Below are 20331 nucleotides of genomic sequence, written 5' to 3'. Positions count from 1 at the left end.
CTTTTATGTTAGATGAAGAACCGACATCTATAAAAGTAGCATTCGATGGCCTAGACGGGTTACATTGGAGAGAAGCTGTTCAAAGCGAAATTGATTCAATTTTGCTAAACCACACGTGGGTGTTGGTTGATTTGCCCGAATGTGCTAAACTTTTAGGATGCAAATGGGTCCTTAAAAGAAAGTTTAAGGCCGATGAAACAGTTGATAAGTATAAAGCCCGATTAGTGGTAAAGGGTCTTAAACAAAATGAAGGACATGACTTCTTCGATACATATTCACCTGTAACAAGGATTACATCTATCCGAGTGCTTCTCGCTATTGCTGCATTGCAAAATCTTGAGATTCATCAAATGGATGTAAAGACCGCGTTTCTAAATGGTGAATTAGAAGATGAAATATATATGGAGCAACCCGAAGGGTTTGTCGTACCTGGACAAGAGAAAAAGGTATGCAAGCTCGTAAATCTCTATATGGATTAAAACAAGCGTCATTGCAATGACACTTGAAGTTTGATAATGTGATGTTATCAAATGGGTTTAAAATCAACGAGTGCGACAAATGTATCTACATCAAGAGCACTAATAACGGCCATGTTATAGTGTGTCTATACGTTGACGATATGTTAATCTTGGGTAGCAACACTCAAGTAATTAACGATACAAAGGTCATGTTAAAGAGAAACTTTGACATGAAAGACATGGGTCTAGCCGATGTAATTCTTGAAATGAACATTCTAAGAACGTCTGATGGAATCATCTTAATCGAATAAATTCAAGGCCTATGATAGCGCGTCGGTTAAGACTTCAATTGAACTCGACGTTCACTTGAGCAAAAATAAAGGCGAGCCCGTTGCACAAGAAGAGTATGCACGGGTCATCGGGTGCATTATGTACTTGACTAATTGCACTCGACCTGACATTGCTTGTGCCATGAACAAGTTGAGTCGTTACACGAGCAATCCTAGCAAAGAGCATTGGAGAGCTCTTGTGAGGGTTTTGAGATATTTAAAACATACTCAAAATCATGGGCTACACTTCTCGAGATCCCCCCCGGTACTTGAAGGGTACTGTGATGCGAACTGGATATCCGATAATAGAGACTCACTTTCAACAAGTGGATACGTCTTTACTATTGGGGTGGTGCTGTATCGTGGAAATCCACAAAACAGACATGTATAGCCCGATCAACAATGGAATCGGAGTTCATTGCCTTAGATAAGGCTGGTGAGGAAGCCGAGTGGCTTAAGAACTTCCTTGAAGATATTCCATGTTGGTCTAAGCCAGTGCCACCAGTGCTGATCCACTGCGATAGCCAAGCGGCTATTGGAAGGGCAAACAATGGTTTCTATAACGGTAAGTCTCGACATATACGTCGACGACATAACACCGTGAGACATTTGATCACAACAGGGGTGATTACAATTGACTATGTGAAGTCAATAGATAATCTAGCAGATCCGCTAACCAAAGGGTTAAACCGTGATCAAATGAATAAGTTGCTAGAAGGAATGGGTTTGAAATCCACAAACTAAAGAATTATCATAGTGGTAACCCAACCATGATGACTGGAGATCCCAAGAACTTGGTTCAAAGGGACAACTAAGCTATGAGAGTTCATGAGAAACACTCAACTATATCTATTCCCTAGAGAGCAATAGAGTGTTGGAGAACTTGCCTAGTGGTACAGGCTAAGTCTATGACTTTTAATGGTTCTTAAATATCTCAAAGAGATGGACTTCTCAAGGAGACCAAGTATGGCAAGGTACTTGACTAAGAATCACCTATGTAAGTGCGAAGTGTGGTCGCTTCATAAAACGCACTTATGAATCCAAAGTGGGGTCCAAGACCGCAACGGACACAAAACGTGAGAACGGATGAGGTTGAGGTGTTTAAGTGTTAACACCATTGTCTCGGTGCACGACGTGGGGGATTAGTTCAAAGCATCGCGCTACTAAGCCGCCTGTGTATCCGATGGTGTCGACTATGGAAGGTTCAAAGCCAACAACTACCTATCCTTATGCTTATATACCTCTCGAGGGTTGAGCTTGTGTCTGCATGCATATGCATTTGGCTATTTCCACTCATGTGGGGGATTGTAAAAATCATGGATTAAATATGCCCGATCAATGGATTTTGACCAAATAATAAATGTGAGGAGACATTTAATTTTGTGAAATTAAATGACATAGCGTCAATCTACATTTTACGTAGATAAATGTAGTATATTCACTTTCTCAAATCCGATTTCCGGTGAATGAGAAATAGTGGATTAAAGTTGGGCATAATTAGCTTTTAATTAAAGCTTGAAGTTGGAGCTTAGGGAATAATTAACTAGTGTTAATTATCCCACATTGGAGGATTAACACATATTTTAATGTGTTTAAATTAAGTGACTTTATGTTACTTAATAATTATAGTGGACCAAGATGGGTGAAAGAGCCCACACGCGCGCGCCGCCGCCCGCCCGCTCGTGCTCGCGCTCGCGCTCGTGGGCCTCGGGCCCGGGCCCGGGCCCGATCCTGATCCTGATCTTGATCTTGGACTTGGACTTGGACTTGGATCTTTGGGCTTGGTGCTTGGCCCAAACTAATCTTTTTAGACCACCGCCGAGTCAGCAGTCCAAGTGGCTTGACACATCGTCAAGCGAGGCACAATCACGGTTGCCACATAAGAAATCCACACGCTCCACACGCGAAAGGCACACTCCTGCCTCACGCCTGTAACCGACGACGGTTACGAATCTGCCATGATGAGCCTTCAATGGCTTGGTTGACCCTGCATTACTACACACAAACAAGCATTCATAAGCTCTCTCCCTCTCTCTGCATTGTTTTTTGCGGTGCTACTTCACCAGAGACGTAGCCGTTTTACCTTTGGGGACGACACGCCAAACCGAGAGCATTACCGGGGCGTATCTCGTCTTGCGGGAAGAGGCCTCCTCGACTCGGCTAATTCACGGTTTAGTTGTTTCGATTTTCCGTTGTAATTTTTAAGTTCAGTTTCTCCTTTTGTATTCTTTCTTTTGGGTTGTATTACGCCCGGTTGTATCTCTTGTAATCCTCAGAAACCAACAAATTCAACGTTTAAGATGATGACAGAGCCTAAACCCAAGCTGTAAATCGCTGTTTGAATGAGCGGCATGGTCGGCAGCTGGATAACGACTTGTATATATTTTTCGTTAAAGTTTCACCCTTTTTAATCGGAATAATCGTAAAGAAAATCGGAGAAATTTTAAGAAGGGTCCATTTACTCAATCAATTACTACTTCTTTGGATTTTCTATTCCAATAATAATAACAATACTATCGCTGTCTAGAAAAAAGAATGCAAAATAATGTGAAAGTCGAAGCATCATCATATCAAAGTTTTGCACGAAATTAGGGTCCTAATTATATTCACACAAAGGTCTCCTTTTCGGCAATGGTGGTATCACATCCATTAATTTATGATTAAATAATATTCTGTTTCTTTTTATACTCCCTCCGTCCCGCACTACTTGCACTTATTTCCTTTCTGGGCGTCCCAAGTTATTTGCACTCTTTCCATTTTTAGAAACAATTTATACCTACAGCCGTAATTGTTGACTTTGTCTATTACTTATTCCTTAATCTCCGTGCCCAAAAGGAAAGGTGCGAGTAGTGCGGGACGGAAGGAGTATTATATTATGTGCAGCATAACACACGCTAGCTAATCTTCTACCTTCTGTCATTGTGTATACCAATTATATATATTTCCTTTTATCTAATTAGAACAACTAATAACAGTAAGATAGTACTATTAATTTGTTATCAGATGTCAAAAACAGAAATTCAAAAATTGATAATAAATTAATAAAATCTAATTAAAAATTGAGGATTGTAGCTAGCCAATCACATGAAGGCAATTATTACCACTAATTTGGCAATACAGGATAAACAAACTGCCACTAATATTAACAAATTAATTAGCCAATAATAATTTCCAAAGAATCGACTAAAAAAAATACCTCATATGTACAAACATTCGACATTTTGTACTCCCTCTTCCCGATTAATTGTCACTCCGTCTCTCAATAATGGTCACACTTCATTTTTACCATAAATGGTAAGTAGGTCACACATTCCACTAACTCACTCCACTCACATTTTATTATAAAACCAATATAAAAAATGGGTCTCACATTCCACTAACTTTTTCAACCAACTTTTCTTTACATTTCTAAAACTCGTACCCGGTCAAAGAGTGACAATTAATCGGGGACGGAAGGAGAAGGAGTAATAAAATTTGGTACCCCTAATATTCTTTTAACAATCAAGTCATCACCCTTTTCACTAAAACATGTGTTCACTACAAACGGGTCGTGGTGCAGTTGGCAGCGTGGAGTTGTGGTGACCTAAAGATCACGAGTTCAAATCCCACTTAATTTGCAAACTTGGTCAAGCAGGATTAGTCGAATTACACCAAAGCCGGATTCGGTACATCTATGATATAAAAAAAACAAATGTCCGTGCATGTAAATTGTTTTCCATAATAGAAAATAGTAATATTACTCATACTATACAGAATTATAGCCGTTGTACACAATTTATCACAAAATATCTACATCATCTATACTTCATTAATGTAAACATTCATATACAACGTGCAACGTTACATTGTCTTATTTTTATACCAAACAATTTTAAAAGCGTCAATGCAATTAATTAATTAACATAAAAAAGAGCAACATCACCAGTGGTCGAGATAATTCTAGCAAAAAACTTTTATCCCAAAAGAGAAATATTTCTGGTAATTACTCAAAAAGAAATACTCCCCTTGATGTTGACTTAGCAACATGAATTGGAATCAGAATTGTGAAAATATATTAACTCTGAAAAGAACCTTTAATACTTAATTATTGATGTGGTTATATTAATTAATCACCATCTTCTTCGTGTGTGGTGGTGCTGCTGCAACTGCATCGCATATTTATACGTAATTTAATAGCGAAGTCTAACCTTTTCTCGTTGTAAAAAGACAAATTAATAAACCGTTACAATTATCCTCATTTTTCATTTTTCTGGGGATTCTTCATTTTTCCGAGCTTTTTTCTTCAACTGCTTTATACTTTAAGAAACTTGTTGCTTGAAATTTGTTTTTCGCACTTCACACACGCATACGCATAGTTTCCGCTTCAGTTTCCTTTCCGTATAGCTTTGATTTGGATCTGTGACTAAAACTGCAAATTTCTTCTTCTTCTTCTTCTTCATGCTCAAAATTTGTTACAACCTTCGCCTCAAAAGCGTTGAGTTTCCATCCAATTTCACTTCATTAGCTGCAAACATATAAAGGTAAGCCAATTATTTGAGTTTCTTGAATACGGGCTTGCCTCAATCATGGTGATACTGGGCTAATTTAGATGAATTGCCTGTAAAGTTTAATTCTTGAAATTCTGTATTGATTCTCAGATTCTAGTGTTTCATGTGTGGGAATCCGATGGGTGATGATGATGATGATGCTTTGTCAGAGATTTGTGCTCTGAAAGATGCACTATGTGCTCAGCAGGAGCTTCTGCAGAAGCTCTACAGTGAGTTGGATGCAGAGAGGGAGGCCTCTGCCTCTGCCGCCAGCGAGGCCCTGGCCGTGATCCTCCGGCTTCAGGGGGAGAAGGCCGCGGTGCAGATGGAGGCCGACCATTACAAGAGGCTCTCGGAGGAGAAGATATGCCATGCTGAGGAATCTCTAGCTATGATTGAAGATACAGTTTATCAGAAGGAAATGGAGGTGGCTGCATTGGACTATCAACTGCAGGCTTATAGGTCTAAGTTGTTGAGCGTTGGTTGCGATGAACATGGCTTTGGTGGGGAGACGAGCCGCATTGGGAGAAGGCATTCTGTGCCCATGTCGTGTAAGGGGGAGATGGCTGAGGAAATGTGTTTGGATTCAGGGAAAAAGATCGATGGCTATTGGGAGAAGATTAGGAGGTTGGATGAGAGGGTGAAGGAGATTGCAGGAGGAAGTTCTTCTTCTAGGAGAGAGACACGGTCTCCCTCTTCATCGTTGTCTTCACATCTGAGTAGAGGGAGTTCGTGTGATCCAATGAGGGACACTGGCAGTTCGTGTCAACCAAACAAGATGATGGATGGAATTGGTGAGACTAAGAGTTCAGATGGTGTAGCTGCTGATGGCTCTTGTTCAACGAGCATTCATGACGTGTTTGAAGTTCCACAAGCCGATGAGAGGTGTGAATCAGAATCAATGGAGAAAGATGAAATCAAGAATCTTGAAAAGGAAGACGTTGTTTTTCCAGAGACTGCGAAGATGGATAGAGATGAGCCCGAGTGGTTCAAGAATGTGTTGCAGTCGAGTAAAGTGAGTGATGTGGAGTGCGGTATGGTTGTTGCGCCACCTGCAACGAGCATTGCTCAGTTTCATATGACGATGGGTCAAGTTGGGGGGAGATCAGAGATTGTGGAAGATGACAGATCAGTAAAATGTAGTAGCAGAGAAGAACTGAAATTGTTGAAGGAGCTGAAAGAGAAAGTGAATTTGTTGCATGATGAGATCAGGAGTTTGAAGGGGAAGAAACCATCCCCTGTTAGGAAAGAAGAAAACGAAGAAGAGACGTCCTTGGCTATGGCTCTTCTCGCAGAGGTACTCTCCTCTCTCTCTCTCCCTCTCCATTGAAGCTCTGAGTAAATTAATCTTGTGCATTGTGATGCAGGCAATGCTTTCCTTTTGGCTGTGAGCTGTGATGGAAGTTATAGAGATCAACCTGCTGATTTAACCAACGCTGCGTATGTATGTGCTCTCTCTCGTGAACGCCTCATCGTGTAAGATCTTTGTCGATAATTACTGTATTTATTTTTATTTTTTCATGTAATTGATCTAGAGTTGGTTTTGGATTTTTTGGTTTGTATTTTGGGTTTTGGTTGCAGCTGCATAGTTCTTTTGTACAGAATGAATACTGATATGTTACTATAATCAAGAATGTCTTGTACCTCTCTCTCTCTCTCTCAAAATATTGTGATCAAACATGCATAAGTAATTCGATTGTGTAAAGCAGCATATGGAGAAAAGGAAAAAAACTGTAAAGAGAACTTTGATTAATGGCACTAGAATTATTAGCCATTTATTGCAGAAATGATGTTTCAAACACAGCAAGATCATCTGCATCATCATCTCACAAGGGAGGCTACGAATCACTCAACAGTTCCATTTCTGGCATGGACTTCCCTGATAGGAATGACTTGATGAGCGTCAGAGCTTGCTTCGGCTTATGCAGGGGAACTTCATGGCCGGCTCCTCTCACTGTCACGAATGTCAGCCCCTCGTATTCTTCTGTCCATCCGCCTACCTGTTTTGCAACTCAACGAGAATTCAAGTCTGATCAGTAATTGACCAGAATCAGAGGGTGGTGAGTGAGGTGAGAACAGAAAGCTGACCTGGCCATCATCGTACCAAGCGCGCCAAGGCCTAACCGTCTGAAGCTTCATCGCATTTATGTTGTATCGGGTCGAAGTCACCGGAATCACAGCATCCGTGTCACCACTGTCCACATAATATATGTTGTAACAGTGCATGTTAAGCGTTCCGTTCTAATAAATTTCCAGAGTTAGATAGAAAAACCTGAACATCCAGATACGAAGTCCAGAATTCAAGAGCTCACTGTAGACATCCAGAACCGATTGAGGCGAATCCTGCCAGTTTTGATTCACCAAGCCACTGCAATCACAGTATCTGTCTTTTAATGAATCAAAAGGAAAACGTAGTAAGTTTGCATAGGATTTGCACCTGCAAGTCTCCCAACGGGAGTTTCTGCTACGGACATGAAGAGCATCTTGAACCTCGGGGAGATTGAAATATTGAACCGAATGCATCTCTGTGCATGGATCGTATGATCTTCTGAGAAGACCAACCTTGTAAACCTCAAGAAAATAGATACCATTAATAACCCAAATATGAAAAATCTGAGGAAAATGCCAAAGATGTGAACACTTACAGTCTTGCTTCTCCAAATATGGCTTAATCTGCTGAAATTGGCAGTGCAGGGAGGAGTATAGATGCTGTACATATCAATGTCCCCTATTTCTTGATCAGCGATCACGAGGACTTCCACGCATTCCTCTGAGGTGTGAACAAATGAATCAAAGTCACACTTAGCGTTCAACTGCTTGTAGGTCTGATCTGAGATCATGCCAACGGACCACATGAATTGAAACACCCCGAAATGGTCATGAAAGTCGTCTGTTAGAGCATTTCCAACCTGAATGCAGAGGCTTATTTCAAGGTTATCCATTTCCACACAAGCACATAGCACTCTAATAAAGTGAGAGGAGAATACCATGAAACCCTTAAGATTGATAGTTTCTTCTCCATTTTTCTCATTGTATTTGACAATGGCATGAGCGAGTTGAGGAACATAATGCCCTGAATCAATATAGTAATAACAGTAGCAATATAAACATTTGCATGGAGAAATACGTAAAGTTTAGAATGATGAACCTACCGGCATAGCTCTCTCCTGTGAGATACAAGTCTGTTCCTTTGAATTGTGGAAATCGTTCTAACCATTTCTCGATAAATTTAAGGTTATCAGCAGCTGCAAGAACAGAAGTTGCTGCATCAAAATACACAGAATTTGTTTTGATGGAAGGTAGAAGAAAAAGAACTGTACCGGTTCTTTTATCACCATTGCTCAGTAAATCAGAGTAAGAGTTTGAATACGAAAAACCAACTCCGACAGGAGAGTCCACGAACAATATATTTGCAACTGCAAAAAGTAGATATCAAAATGGAAATGAAGAGTTTTCAGGTAGATATCTAAATTCCAAATGACCATTAGTTGATATAATATCCTTTGCCATATCTCAAACTCGAAATGCAGCCTAAAACGCAATCTTCTATTGCTGTTTCAACAACTTGAGGGTCCATTTCAATTGCTTCCGTTTCAACCAAACAAAAACTACAAGAGGCATATAGAACTACCTTTGTTCCAAGAATAACGATTCAAATAAAGGGTTTTCCCATCCTTCTCAATATGCAATGGTCCAATTTCCTCAGCCAGCCCATAGGCAATTGATGAACAACCAGGCCCTGAATATCACACACAACTCAAAACAGCTACACATGAATTGAGACGACATCCATTTCCATTCTCCTCTAAACAACAAACATCATCACTACATCACAAAATTGCTACTCACAATTTACACCAACACACACATATTAGAAGCTAGCAAGTAGGAAGAAACTCAAAAACTCAAAACAAAAGTCAAAATGGAACTCAAAAGGCAACAACATACAACCACATTTAGAAGATCATAAGCATAATTAATTAGTACATAATGACCTCCATTGAGCCAGAGAACAATAGGTTTGGAAGAAGGGTCCTCCTCGGCCTCAAAGAACCAATATAAGAGGTCTCTCCCAGATTCTTCGTTGACAGTGATGTAGCCGGCGTAGTGCGCGAAGCTCACGTCGAAATTCTGGCCGGGAAGCTTCAACACTCGGTCCAACTGCTGCTGATCAGACGAAAAACTGGCGGTGCAGCTGATCGAGTGGAGCTCTGCGACTGATGTCACGACGAAAACGTTGAAAACCCATCTCCAAAATGGCATCTTTCGACGATTGGATTGGGGAATGAAGTGTTTTTTAGAGTCCCAACTCCCAATAAAAAAAGATGAAATGGGGTGTGTGTGATGTGTTTATATTGTTTTTTAATTTGTTGTAGTTATATACTGTTGCAAAATGCGTCCATTATTGCCGGGGAAGTGAGTCTTTTTCTTCTCCATATCTTTGGAAGGCAGTTGAAATTTGAAACCAATCTCAATAACATTTCCTTGTTTCATAATGTCCGAACAGATCTGTCCTTCAAATTTAACAAATATACTCCATCCGTCCCAACTTGAGTCCTAATTAGTTAGAGCACGGGTTTTAAGAAATGTAAAGAAAAGTGGATTGAATAAGTTAGTAGAATATGGTCTCACTTATATATATATTACTTTTATAGTAATAAAATGTGAGTGGATTAAGTTGGTGAAATGTGAGACTTACTTATCATTTATGGTAAAAGTGAAATAATACTCTTAAGTTGGGATGGACGGAAATGACAAAACAAGATTCTTAAGTTGAGACGGATGGAGTAATAATGACTGACGACATTTTCTTGGATATAAAAAAATGAGATCTTTTAAATTGATATAAAACCGCTTATTTAATGGCACTTAAATACTCACTTCGTTCCATAGTAGTGGAGGCATCGAAACGAATATTAAGAAAATGATGTGTAAATAAAAAGATAATAAAGTAAGAAAGAGTAAAAAGTAGAGAGAAAAGTAAGTGAGAACAAATGTGTTGAGTGACTCCACTAATATGAAACCTACCAAAATAATAAAATGACTCAATTATTATGGAACGGAATAACTACGACACGTACATAAGGAAGATTATGGACTCAAGTGCATTTATTTTAGGTTTCCTTGACCATTACATCTTGCCACCAACAATCCAAACTGATGGGAGCCCAACTGAGAACTCCTATTTTTTTCGGCCCAATTATACCAGATAATACTATAATAGTCTATACTCTATATCAAGAAATTTACAAATATACCCTTCTAACCCTAATTATTAATTTGGACGCCCTTAGGGTCATTCGCGGCTAGATCCCATTGTTGCGTTCGTGGTTAGGTTAAGGGTGAGGGAAAAATACTAAAATACCAATATACCGGGCATTCATATCGAAAAAACACTAAAAATAATAAATTATCGATAAACCATGATGGAATAATTGATAAGTATAAGGTCCCTTTGGATGTTAAAGACTTTAAGCAAAAGGAACGACATAATATTTTCGATCAGGAATACTTGTTATAATGTGTCATCATGCAGATGACATGTTAATCGCACTTGAAATTTGATTATGTAATATTATCAATAGTAAAGTGATTAACGATACAAAAATCATGTTAAAAAAGGGAACCTTTCACTTAAAAGACATGATGAGGCTAGTAGACATGATTCTTGGAATAAAAATTCTATGAAACCTGATGAGATCATATTGTCACAGTCTCATTGAGTTGAGAAAGTGTTGGGAAGATTTGATTATTTTGATCACACACTATCAAATTATTACACTCACATTTTAATACTTTACTCTTTGAAAAATATAAACTTTTAAAAATGCATGAGTTTTAGTGCACAATTGGTAAAATGTGAGAGAAATAAAAATAAAAAGTGATTGAGGTATTGTTACTGAAAAATAGGTTCTACTTTATTAACGAGAAAAAATTTCCTAAATTAGAAAGCTCATATTTTTTAAAAAATATATAAAATAAATGTATATAAAAGTAAAACATAGCATTCTACTATTTTTTTTATAAATCTTTTTTTAAGTTTCTTAAAACTCAATCTCTGCGACGAAGTAATGTATAAGCAGTACAATAACCAAATACTCCATATAATTTCGAGTTTAATACCCTAATGAGTGAAACACCACATCTTTTCAATGTCGCATTTGTATAATTTATGAGTAAAATTTGAAAAAAAAAATCATCATTTCATTTGGAGTCGTTCACTTTTATACAGGTGAAAACATTGAAGTGCATTACTATATGTCAACTTAAAATAAAGTGAATATTATAATTACAAAATTTTGAAAGATCATAATAAAATGTAATGTCATTACAAATTTAACGAAAGAATTTGTTATAATAGGCAATTGACCAATAAATAATGTGGCCTAGGCTATACTATTGTAAAGTCAGAAATTGTGAATGGTCCAACTACTCTTTTTAGCCAAAGCATAGTCTATGTAGCCCCCAATTATTCTTTTGGTCACGTCCCTTTTATACATTTTGTTAGCTTGAAAAGGATCTTTACAATTGGTTCTCAAATTTTAACACACGATTAATGCTATTTTTTTTTCTCTTTTTATCATCGAAACAAAATCCGAAATTTAAGAAAATGGTAATATGGCATTTTTGTCGCTGTGGCCGTCATATTAACTCTTTTTTAATTATTGAGATGGAATAATGATTGGATATTTTAGGAAAATATCGCATATTCGCATGCCAAGATTAATTATTTATAAATATAAAAAGTATTTTGCCAAGTTATCATGTATAAATAAATATGAAGTGAAGTGCAAATTTAGTCTTTTACTAGTATTTTACATTTGCGTTCAAACAATATGTTCGCGTTGTTAAGGCAATGTATAATATTATCTTCGTCTTATAAAAATAGATATTTTTGAATCATATGAGTTTTAATGGATAATTGATAAAGTGCGTAAGAAAGATAGAAAAAAAAGTAATTGAAGTATTATTAGTCAGAAATAAAGCTCATCTTATTCAAGAGAAAAAATTACAAAAAATGAAAGTAAGTTATTTTTTGAACGCACCAAAATAGAAAATAATGTCAATATTTTATGGGACCGAGGAGCCAAACTCATGCCATTTTTTTTTTGGTAAAGAAAGCAGGCTAAGCCTGAGTTAAAAATAAACTAACGACAATATAAAATGTCTAATCTATCACGAAGGAGCCAAATATTAAAACCTTGCGGTGGTTGATCCAAAGCATGCACCCCCGAGCAAAGCTGTAGGCATGGTGTGATAAGAAGTCGGCCGCAAAATTCCCCTCACGATGCACATGGCGCACCACTGTCGAGTCAAACTCTGAGATTAATGTAAAAATCATGGATTAAATATGCCCGGTCAATGGATTTTGACCAAATAATAAATGTGACGAGACATTTAATTTTGTGAAATTAAATGACATAGCGTCGATCTACATTTTACATAGGTAAATGTAGTATATTCACTTTCTCAAATCCGATTTCCGGTGAGTGAGAAATAGTGGATTAAAGTTGGGCATAATTAGCTTTTAATTAAAGCTTGGAGATGGAGCTTAGGGAATAATTAACTAGTGTTAATTATCCCACATTGGAGGATTAACACATCTTTAATGTGTATAAATTAAGTGACTTTATGTTACTTAATAATTATAGTGGACCAAGATGGGTGAAAGAGCCCACACGCGCGCACACGCGCGCGCCGCCGCCGCCGCCCGCCCGCCCGAGCCCGAGCCCGTGCCCGTGCACGTGCTCGTGCTCGTGCTCGCGCTCGCGGTCGCGGGCCGCGGGCCGCGGGCCGCGGGCCTCGGGCCCGAGCCCGATCTCGATCTCGATCTCGATCTTGATCTTGATCTTGATCTTGGACTTGGATCTTGGCAATTGGTCTTTGGGTGGTCTTTGGGCTTGGTGCTTGGCCCAAACTATTCTTTTTGGACCACCGCCGAGTCAGCAATCCAAGTGGCTTGACACGTCGTCAAGCGAGGCACAGTCACGGTTGCCACGTGAGAAATCCACACGCTCCACACACGGATGGCACACTCCTGCCACACGTCTGTAACCGACGTCGGTTACGAATTGCCATGATGACAGCCATCATGGCTGTTGACCCCCTGCAGTGGACTGAGCCTATAAATAGGCCAGCCATTCCATGCATCACTACACAATTCAAAAAGCATTCTGCATCATAAGCTCTCTCCCTCTCCCTGCATAGTTTTTTCTGTCGAAGCTCTGCCCTCTCCTCCATCCCGTTCGCCGGAGCTCTGTTGATTGCGGTGCTGCATCAATAGAGACGTAGCCGTTTTACCTTTGGGGACGACACGCCAAACCGAAGAGCACTACCGGGGCGTATCTCGTCTTGCGGGAAGAGGCCTCCTCGACTCGGCTAATCACACTGGTTTAGTAGTTTCGGTTATACGTTGTATTTTTAAGTTCAGTTCTTCCTTTCCTTTCTTTTGGGTTGTATTACGCCCGGTAGTTATCTTTGTAATCCCAGAAACCAACAATCGCAAGACGAGATAACTTGCCTTTGAAGGAATTTGGACTTCTAAACTGAACTAAAACTTTCGAAATATTAAACACCTTTGCTGGAGATGTCTACCGACTCCAACACCGCCGCTGCCACCACCGCCGCCGCCATTCCCTCCACCATGGCGACCACTGGACCGGTCAACACTTCATCGATTCCCTCGATGATGCCAACTTCTGGCTTCCCAGCCGCTTCATCCACCGTCCCTTGGGTTTGGGACAACCCATTCGGGGCGTCCACTGGTTCCACCTTTGGTGGTTCGGTTGGTTCCACTTTTAGTGGTTCCTTCGGATCCTTTAATGGATCGAGTGTTGGTGCCTTCGGGCTCAATACTAGTGTTGGATCTTTCGGGATCAACACGAATGCTGGGGCCTTCGGGTCTCATGCGGGTGCTAGTCCCTTCGGGGCTGGTACGACCATGGCGGGCTCTATGCCCAACATGAATGGTGGGGGCTCTATGCCCAACCAAGTTGTTGGCTCCTTCGGGGGCAACGGAATTGGTTCCTTCCAAGGACCAACTGCGGCACCTTTGGCACCAAGAATGATGCCACCTGCCGAGAAGCCACCAAAGTTTGGAGGATCTGACTTCAAGCGGTGGTACCAGAAGATGTTGTTCTACTTGACAACATTGGGCGTCGCCAACTTCCTCACGGAGAACGAGCCGCCCACACCAAGCGACCAAGAGACTAGGCTCGAAGTCATGGCAGATTATGAAGCTTGGAGGAAAGGAGATTACCTTTGTAAAAATTTCATTCTAAGTGCTTTAGATGATAGTTTGTACAATGTATACTCCAATGTAACCACATCTAAACAAATGTGGGAAAACCTAGAAAAGAAGTATAGCATAGATAATGCTGCAGGGACGGAACAAGTTGTAGCATCCAAGTTTATGGACTACAAAATGGTCGACTCTCGACCCGTCATGGAGCAAGTCCAAGAGCTCCAAATGATCATCCACTCATTAGTGGCTGAAGGGATGACCTTGCCCGATAAATTCCTAAGGTGCACGATCATTGACAAGCTCCCTCCAAGTTGGAAGGACTTCAAGAGTTATCTCAAGCACAAGCGAAAGCAGATGACCCTTGAAGACTTGATCGTGAAGTTGCGCATTGAGGCAGACGTGCGCAAAAGTGATCAGAAGGCTAAAGGCTTCACCCCAAATGAAGCCAAAGCCAACCTGTTGGAGCGGGGCGGTCCCTCCAACAAACGCCCTCGCCCAAACCGTCCAAATGACAAAGGGAAGGGAAAGCAGCCTTCAAGGAAGTTTGAAGGCGACTGCTACAAATGTGGCAAACCGGGCCACTTTGCCAAAGACTGCCGCAGTAAGAAGAAGAAGCCGGCAGCCCACGTCGTTGAGAAGGAGTTCAAGGACTGGGATGAGAACGACCTCATTGCAGTGGTCACTGAAGAGGTTAACCTTGTTGATAACAAGGGAGGCTGGTACATCGACACCGGCGCTACTGCTCATGTTTGCTCCGACAGGAGCAAGTTTGCCTCCTACACTGCTGTTGAAGGGAGGAAGATCAACATGGGGAATCAAGCATCGTCCGAAGTCCTCGGCGTTGGCAACGTGATTCTCATGATGACGTCTGGCCTAACTATCACTTTGAAGGATGTGCTGCATGTCCCGGACATCCGCAAGAACCTAGTGTCAGGATCAATACTAGTTAATAAAGGGTTTAAACTTGTATTTGAGTCCGATAGGTTTGTCTTGTATAAGTTTGGAAAATCCATCGGAAAAGGTTATGTAACCGATGGGCTTTTCAAGCTTAGTGTAGCAACTCGAAGTGTTGCGAAGCCATTGGCCAATAAGAATAAAGCATCTACTTCCTCTTATTTGATTGAGTCTTCAAATTTGTGGCATTGTAGATTGGGACATGTAAATTCAAAAGCCATTAAAAGATTAGTAAATTTAGATTTACTAAAGGCTAATGAATTGGATATCCAAGATAAATGTGAAATTTGTCTTGAAGCAAAAATGACTAAGTTGCCGTTTCACTCGGTTGAACGAAGCACAAAACCCCTTGAATTAATTCACACGGATGTATGTGATTTAAAGATGTTGCAAACTAGAGGTGGTAAAAAGTACTTTATCACCTTCATAGATGATTGCACAAGATATTGCTACATTTATCTTTTAAGAAGCAAAGATGAAGCAATAGAGGCGTTCAAAAATTATAAGAACGAAGTTGAGAATCAACTTGGTTGTAAAATCAAAATGATTCGAAGCGATAGAGGAGGCGAATATGTAGCCCCGTTTGAGGAGTTATGCAACGCAAGTGGTATAATTCATCAAACAACTGCTCCATATTCACCACAATCTAATGGTGTTGCAGAACGCAAGAATCGAACTCTAAAAGAGATGATGAATGCACTGCTACTCAGTTCAGGATTACCACATAACATGTGGGGGGAAGCTGTTTTGACAGCAAACTATATCTTGAATAAAATCCCTCTCAAAGGAAAAGATGTTACTCCTTATGAGTTGTGGAAGGGAAGGAAGCCATCCTACAAATACCTCAAAGTGTGGGGGTGTTTGGCAAAGGTGATGGTTCCTCCGCCCAAAGAAGTTACAATCGGACCTAAGACGGTTGATTGCATCTTCATTGGATATGCACTTAACAGTAGTGCATATCGATTTGTTGTTCACAAGTCTGAAATATCGACTATCACAGTAGGAACAACAATTGAGTCGAGGAATGCTGTATTTCTCGAAAATACCTTTCCTTGCAAAGATAAGGAAAAGGTATCAACCAATTCTGAGACAAGAATTGAAGAAGCCACTAGTTCTAAACAAGTGGAAGAAGAAGCCACTAGTTCTAAATCAACAGATGCGGAACTTGAATCGCGCAAGCGTGCAAGGCCCGATCCAAAAGATACAGTACTAAGACGTGGTAATAGAGTCAGAACACCAAAAACTTTTGGTCCTGACTACATTGCTTTCATGTTGGATGAAGAACCAACATCGATAAAAGTAGCCTTTGCTGGCCCAGACGGGCTGCATTGGAGAGAAGCTGTTCAAAGCGAAATTGATTCAATTTTGCTAAACCACACATGGGTGTTGGTTGATTTGCCCGAAGGTGCTAAACCTTTAGGATGCAAATGGGTTCTTAAAAGAAAGTTTAAGGCCGATGGAACAGTTGATAAGTATAAAGCCCGATTAGTAGTAAAGGGTTTTAAACAAAAAGAAGGACATGACTTCTTCGATACCTATTCACCTGTAACAAGGATTACATCTATCCGGGTGCTTCTCGCTATTGCTGCATTGCACAATCTCGAGATTCATCAAATGGATGTAAAGACCGCGTTTCTGAATGGTGAACTAGAAGACGAAATCTACATGGAACAACCCGAAGGGTTTGTAGTACCTGGACAAGAGAAAAAGGTATGCAAGCTCGTGAAATCCCTATATGGATTGAAACAAGCGCCATTGCAATGGCACTTGAAGTTTGATAATGTGATGTTATCAAATGGGTTTAAAATCAACGAGTGCGACAAATGTGTCTACATCAAGAGCACTAATAACGGTCATGTTATAGTGTGTCTCTACGTTGATGATATGTTAATCTTGGGTAGCAACACTCAAGTAATTAACGATACAAAGGCCATGTTAAAGAGAAACTTTGACATGAAAGACATGGGTCTAGCCGATGTAATTCTTGGAATGAAGATTCTAAGAACGAATGATGGAATCATCTTAACACAATCACATTATGTTGAGAAGATATTGAATAAATTCAAAGCCTATGATGGCGCGCCGGTTAAGACTCCAATTGAACTCGACGTTCACTTGAGCAAAAACAAAGGCGAGCCCGTTGCACAAGAAGAGTATGCACGGGTCATCGGGTGCATTATGTACTTGACTAATTGCACTCGACCTGACATTGCTTGTGCCGTGAACAAGTTAAGTCGTTACACGAGCAATCCAAGCAAAGAGCATTGGAGAGCTCTTGTGAGGGTTTTGAGATATTTAAAACACACTCAAAATCTTGGGCTACACTTCTCGAGATACCCCCCGGTGCTTGAAGGGTACTGTGATGCCAATTGGATATCCGATAATAGAGACTCACTTTCAACAAGTGGATATGTCTTTACTATTGGGGGTGGTGTTGTATCGTGGAAATCCACAAAACAGACCTGTATAGCCCGATCAACAATGGAATCGGAGTTCATTGCCTTGGATAAGGCTGGTGAGGAAGCCGAGTGGCTTAAGAACTTCCTTGAAGACATTCCATGTTGGTCTAAGCCAGTGCCACCAGTGCTGATTCACTGCGATAGCCAAGCGGCTATTGGAAGGGCAAACAATGGTTTCTATAACGGTAAGTCTCGACATATACGTCGACGACATAACACCGTGAGACATTTGATCACAACAGGGGTGATTACAATTGACTATGTGAAGTCAATAGATAATCTAGCGGATCCGCTAACCAAAGGGTTAAACCGTGATCAAATGAATAAGTTGCTAGAGGGAATGGGTTTGAAATCCACAAACTAAAGAATTGTCATAGTGGTAACCCAACCATGATGACTGGAGATCCCAAGAACTTGGTTCAAAGGGACAACTAAGCTATGAGAGTTCATGAGAAACACTCAACTATATCTATTCCCTAGAGAGCAATAGAGTGTTGGAGAGCTTGCCTCGTGGTAAAGGCTAAGTCTATGACTTTTAATGGTTCTTAAGGATCTCAAAGAGATGGAATTCTCAAAGAGACCAAGTATGGCAAGGTACTTGACTAAGAATCACCTACGTAAGTGCGAAGTGTGGTCGCTTCATAAAAAACGCACTTATGAATCCAAAGTGGTGTCCAAGACCGCAATGGACACAAAACGTGAGAACGGATGAGGTTGAGGTGTTTAAGTGTTAACACCATTGTCTCGGTGCACGCCGTGGGGGATTAGTTCAAAGCATCGCGCTACTAAGCCGCCTGTGTATCCGATGGTGTCGACTATGGAGGGTTCAAAGTCAACAACTACCTATCCTTATGCTTATATACCTCGCGAGGGTTGAGCTTGTGTCTGCATGCATATGCATTCGGCTATTTCCACTCATGTGGGGGATTGTAAAAATCATGGATTAAATATGCCCGGTCAATGGATTTTGACCAAATAATAAATGTGACGAGACATTTAATTTTGTGAAATTAAATGACATAGCGTCGATCTACATTTTACATAGGTAAATGTAGTATATTCACTTTCTCAAATCCGATTTCCGGTGAGTGAGAAATAGTGGATTAAAGTTGGGCATAATTAGCTTTTAATTAAAGCTTGGAGATGGAGCTTAGGGAATAATTAACTAGTGTTAATTATCCCACATTGGAGGATTAACACATCTTTAATGTGTATAAATTAAGTGACTTTATGTTACTTAATAATTATAGTGGACCAAGATGGGTGAAAGAGCCCACACGCGCGCACACGCGCGCGCCGCCGCCGCCGCCCGCCCGCCCGAGCCCGAGCCCGTGCCCGTGCACGTGCTCGTGCTCGTGCTCGCGCTCGCGGTCGCGGGCCGCGGGCCGCGGGCCGCGGGCCTCGGGCCCGAGCCCGATCTCGATCTCGATCTCGATCTTGATCTTGATCTTGGACTTGGATCTTGGCAATTGGTCTTTGGGTGGTCTTTGGGCTTGGTGCTTGGCCCAAACTATTCTTTTTGGACCACCGCCGAGTCAGCAATCCAAGTGGCTTGACACGTCGTCAAGCGAGGCACAGTCACGGTTGCCACGTGAGAAATCCACACGCTCCACACACGGATGGCACACTCCTGCCACACGTCTGTAACCGACGTCGGTTACGAATTGCCATGATGACAGCCATCATGGCTGTTGACCCCCTGCAGTGGACTGAGCCTATAAATAGGCCAGCCATTCCATGCATCACTACACAATTCAAAAAGCATTCTGCATCATAAGCTCTCTCCCTCTCCCTGCATAGTTTTTTCTGTCGAAGCTCTGCCCTCTCCTCCATCCCGTTCGCCGGAGCTCTGTTGATTGCGGTGCTGCATCAATAGAGACGTAGCCGTTTTACCTTTGGGGACGACACGCCAAACCGAAGAGCACTACCGGGGCGTATCTCGTCTTGCGGGAAGAGGCCTCCTCGACTCGGCTAATCACACTGGTTTAGTAGTTTCGGTTATACGTTGTATTTTTAAGTTCAGTTCTTCCTTTCCTTTCTTTTGGGTTGTATTACGCCCGGTAGTTATCTTTGTAATCCCAGAAACCAACAATTAATTTACAAATCCTTCCCACTGCAAAGTTATAATGAGCCGTTAAAATTTAACCACGAGACTAATATTAATCTAGTCTATTGAGAATAAAAAGATATCCAAAAATATATTTTAAAAAAATGATGACTAATATTAATCTAGTCTATTGAGAATAAAAAGATATCCAAAAATATATTTTAAAAAAATGATGATACAATCGTTACCATCTTAATTCAACATGAAGTAACAACATTTAATATCAAGATTCTGCAACAAAATGAAAGGTTTCG

At 40.6% G+C, this 20331-nt stretch overlaps 2 protein-coding genes across 3 annotated transcripts; one reads left to right on the top strand and one right to left on the bottom strand.

Annotated features, from left to right (window-relative positions):
- Positions 1-4896: 4896 nt before the first annotated feature.
- Positions 4897-6960, top strand: LOC121809958. The gene is made up of 3 exons (XM_042210822.1): positions 4897-5307; positions 5425-6610; positions 6681-6960. The coding sequence occupies exons 2-3, from the start codon at positions 5438-5440 to the stop codon at positions 6702-6704; spliced, it is 1197 nt and encodes a 398-aa protein (XP_042066756.1). The 5' UTR covers positions 4897-5307; positions 5425-5437; the 3' UTR covers positions 6705-6960.
- An 80-nt stretch (positions 6961-7040) lies between these two features.
- On the bottom strand, positions 7041-9651 carry LOC121809957 (serine carboxypeptidase II-2-like). 2 transcript variants are annotated; one of them, XM_042210820.1, is made up of 10 exons: positions 9309-9651; positions 8945-9052; positions 8634-8729; positions 8466-8558; positions 8301-8386; positions 7959-8222; positions 7751-7884; positions 7586-7681; positions 7402-7507; positions 7041-7313 (listed from the first exon to the last, which is right to left on the bottom strand). In XM_042210820.1, the coding sequence occupies exons 1-10, from the start codon at positions 9574-9576 to the stop codon at positions 7152-7154; spliced, it is 1413 nt and encodes a 470-aa protein (XP_042066754.1). In that variant the 5' UTR covers positions 9577-9651; the 3' UTR covers positions 7041-7151. The 2 variants fall into 2 exon arrangements, with proteins under 2 accessions (XP_042066754.1, XP_042066755.1); XM_042210821.1 differs by having other exon boundaries at positions 7751-7875.
- Between the last annotated feature and the right edge of the window lie 10680 nt (positions 9652-20331).

The sequence above is a fragment of the Salvia splendens genome, chromosome 6, assembly GCF_004379255.2.
Source record: "Salvia splendens isolate huo1 chromosome 6, SspV2, whole genome shotgun sequence".
Taxonomy (NCBI): domain Eukaryota; kingdom Viridiplantae; phylum Streptophyta; class Magnoliopsida; order Lamiales; family Lamiaceae; genus Salvia; species Salvia splendens.
Note: the sequence above shows the minus strand (reverse complement) of the source record. Positions and strands in the feature narration are given on the sequence as shown.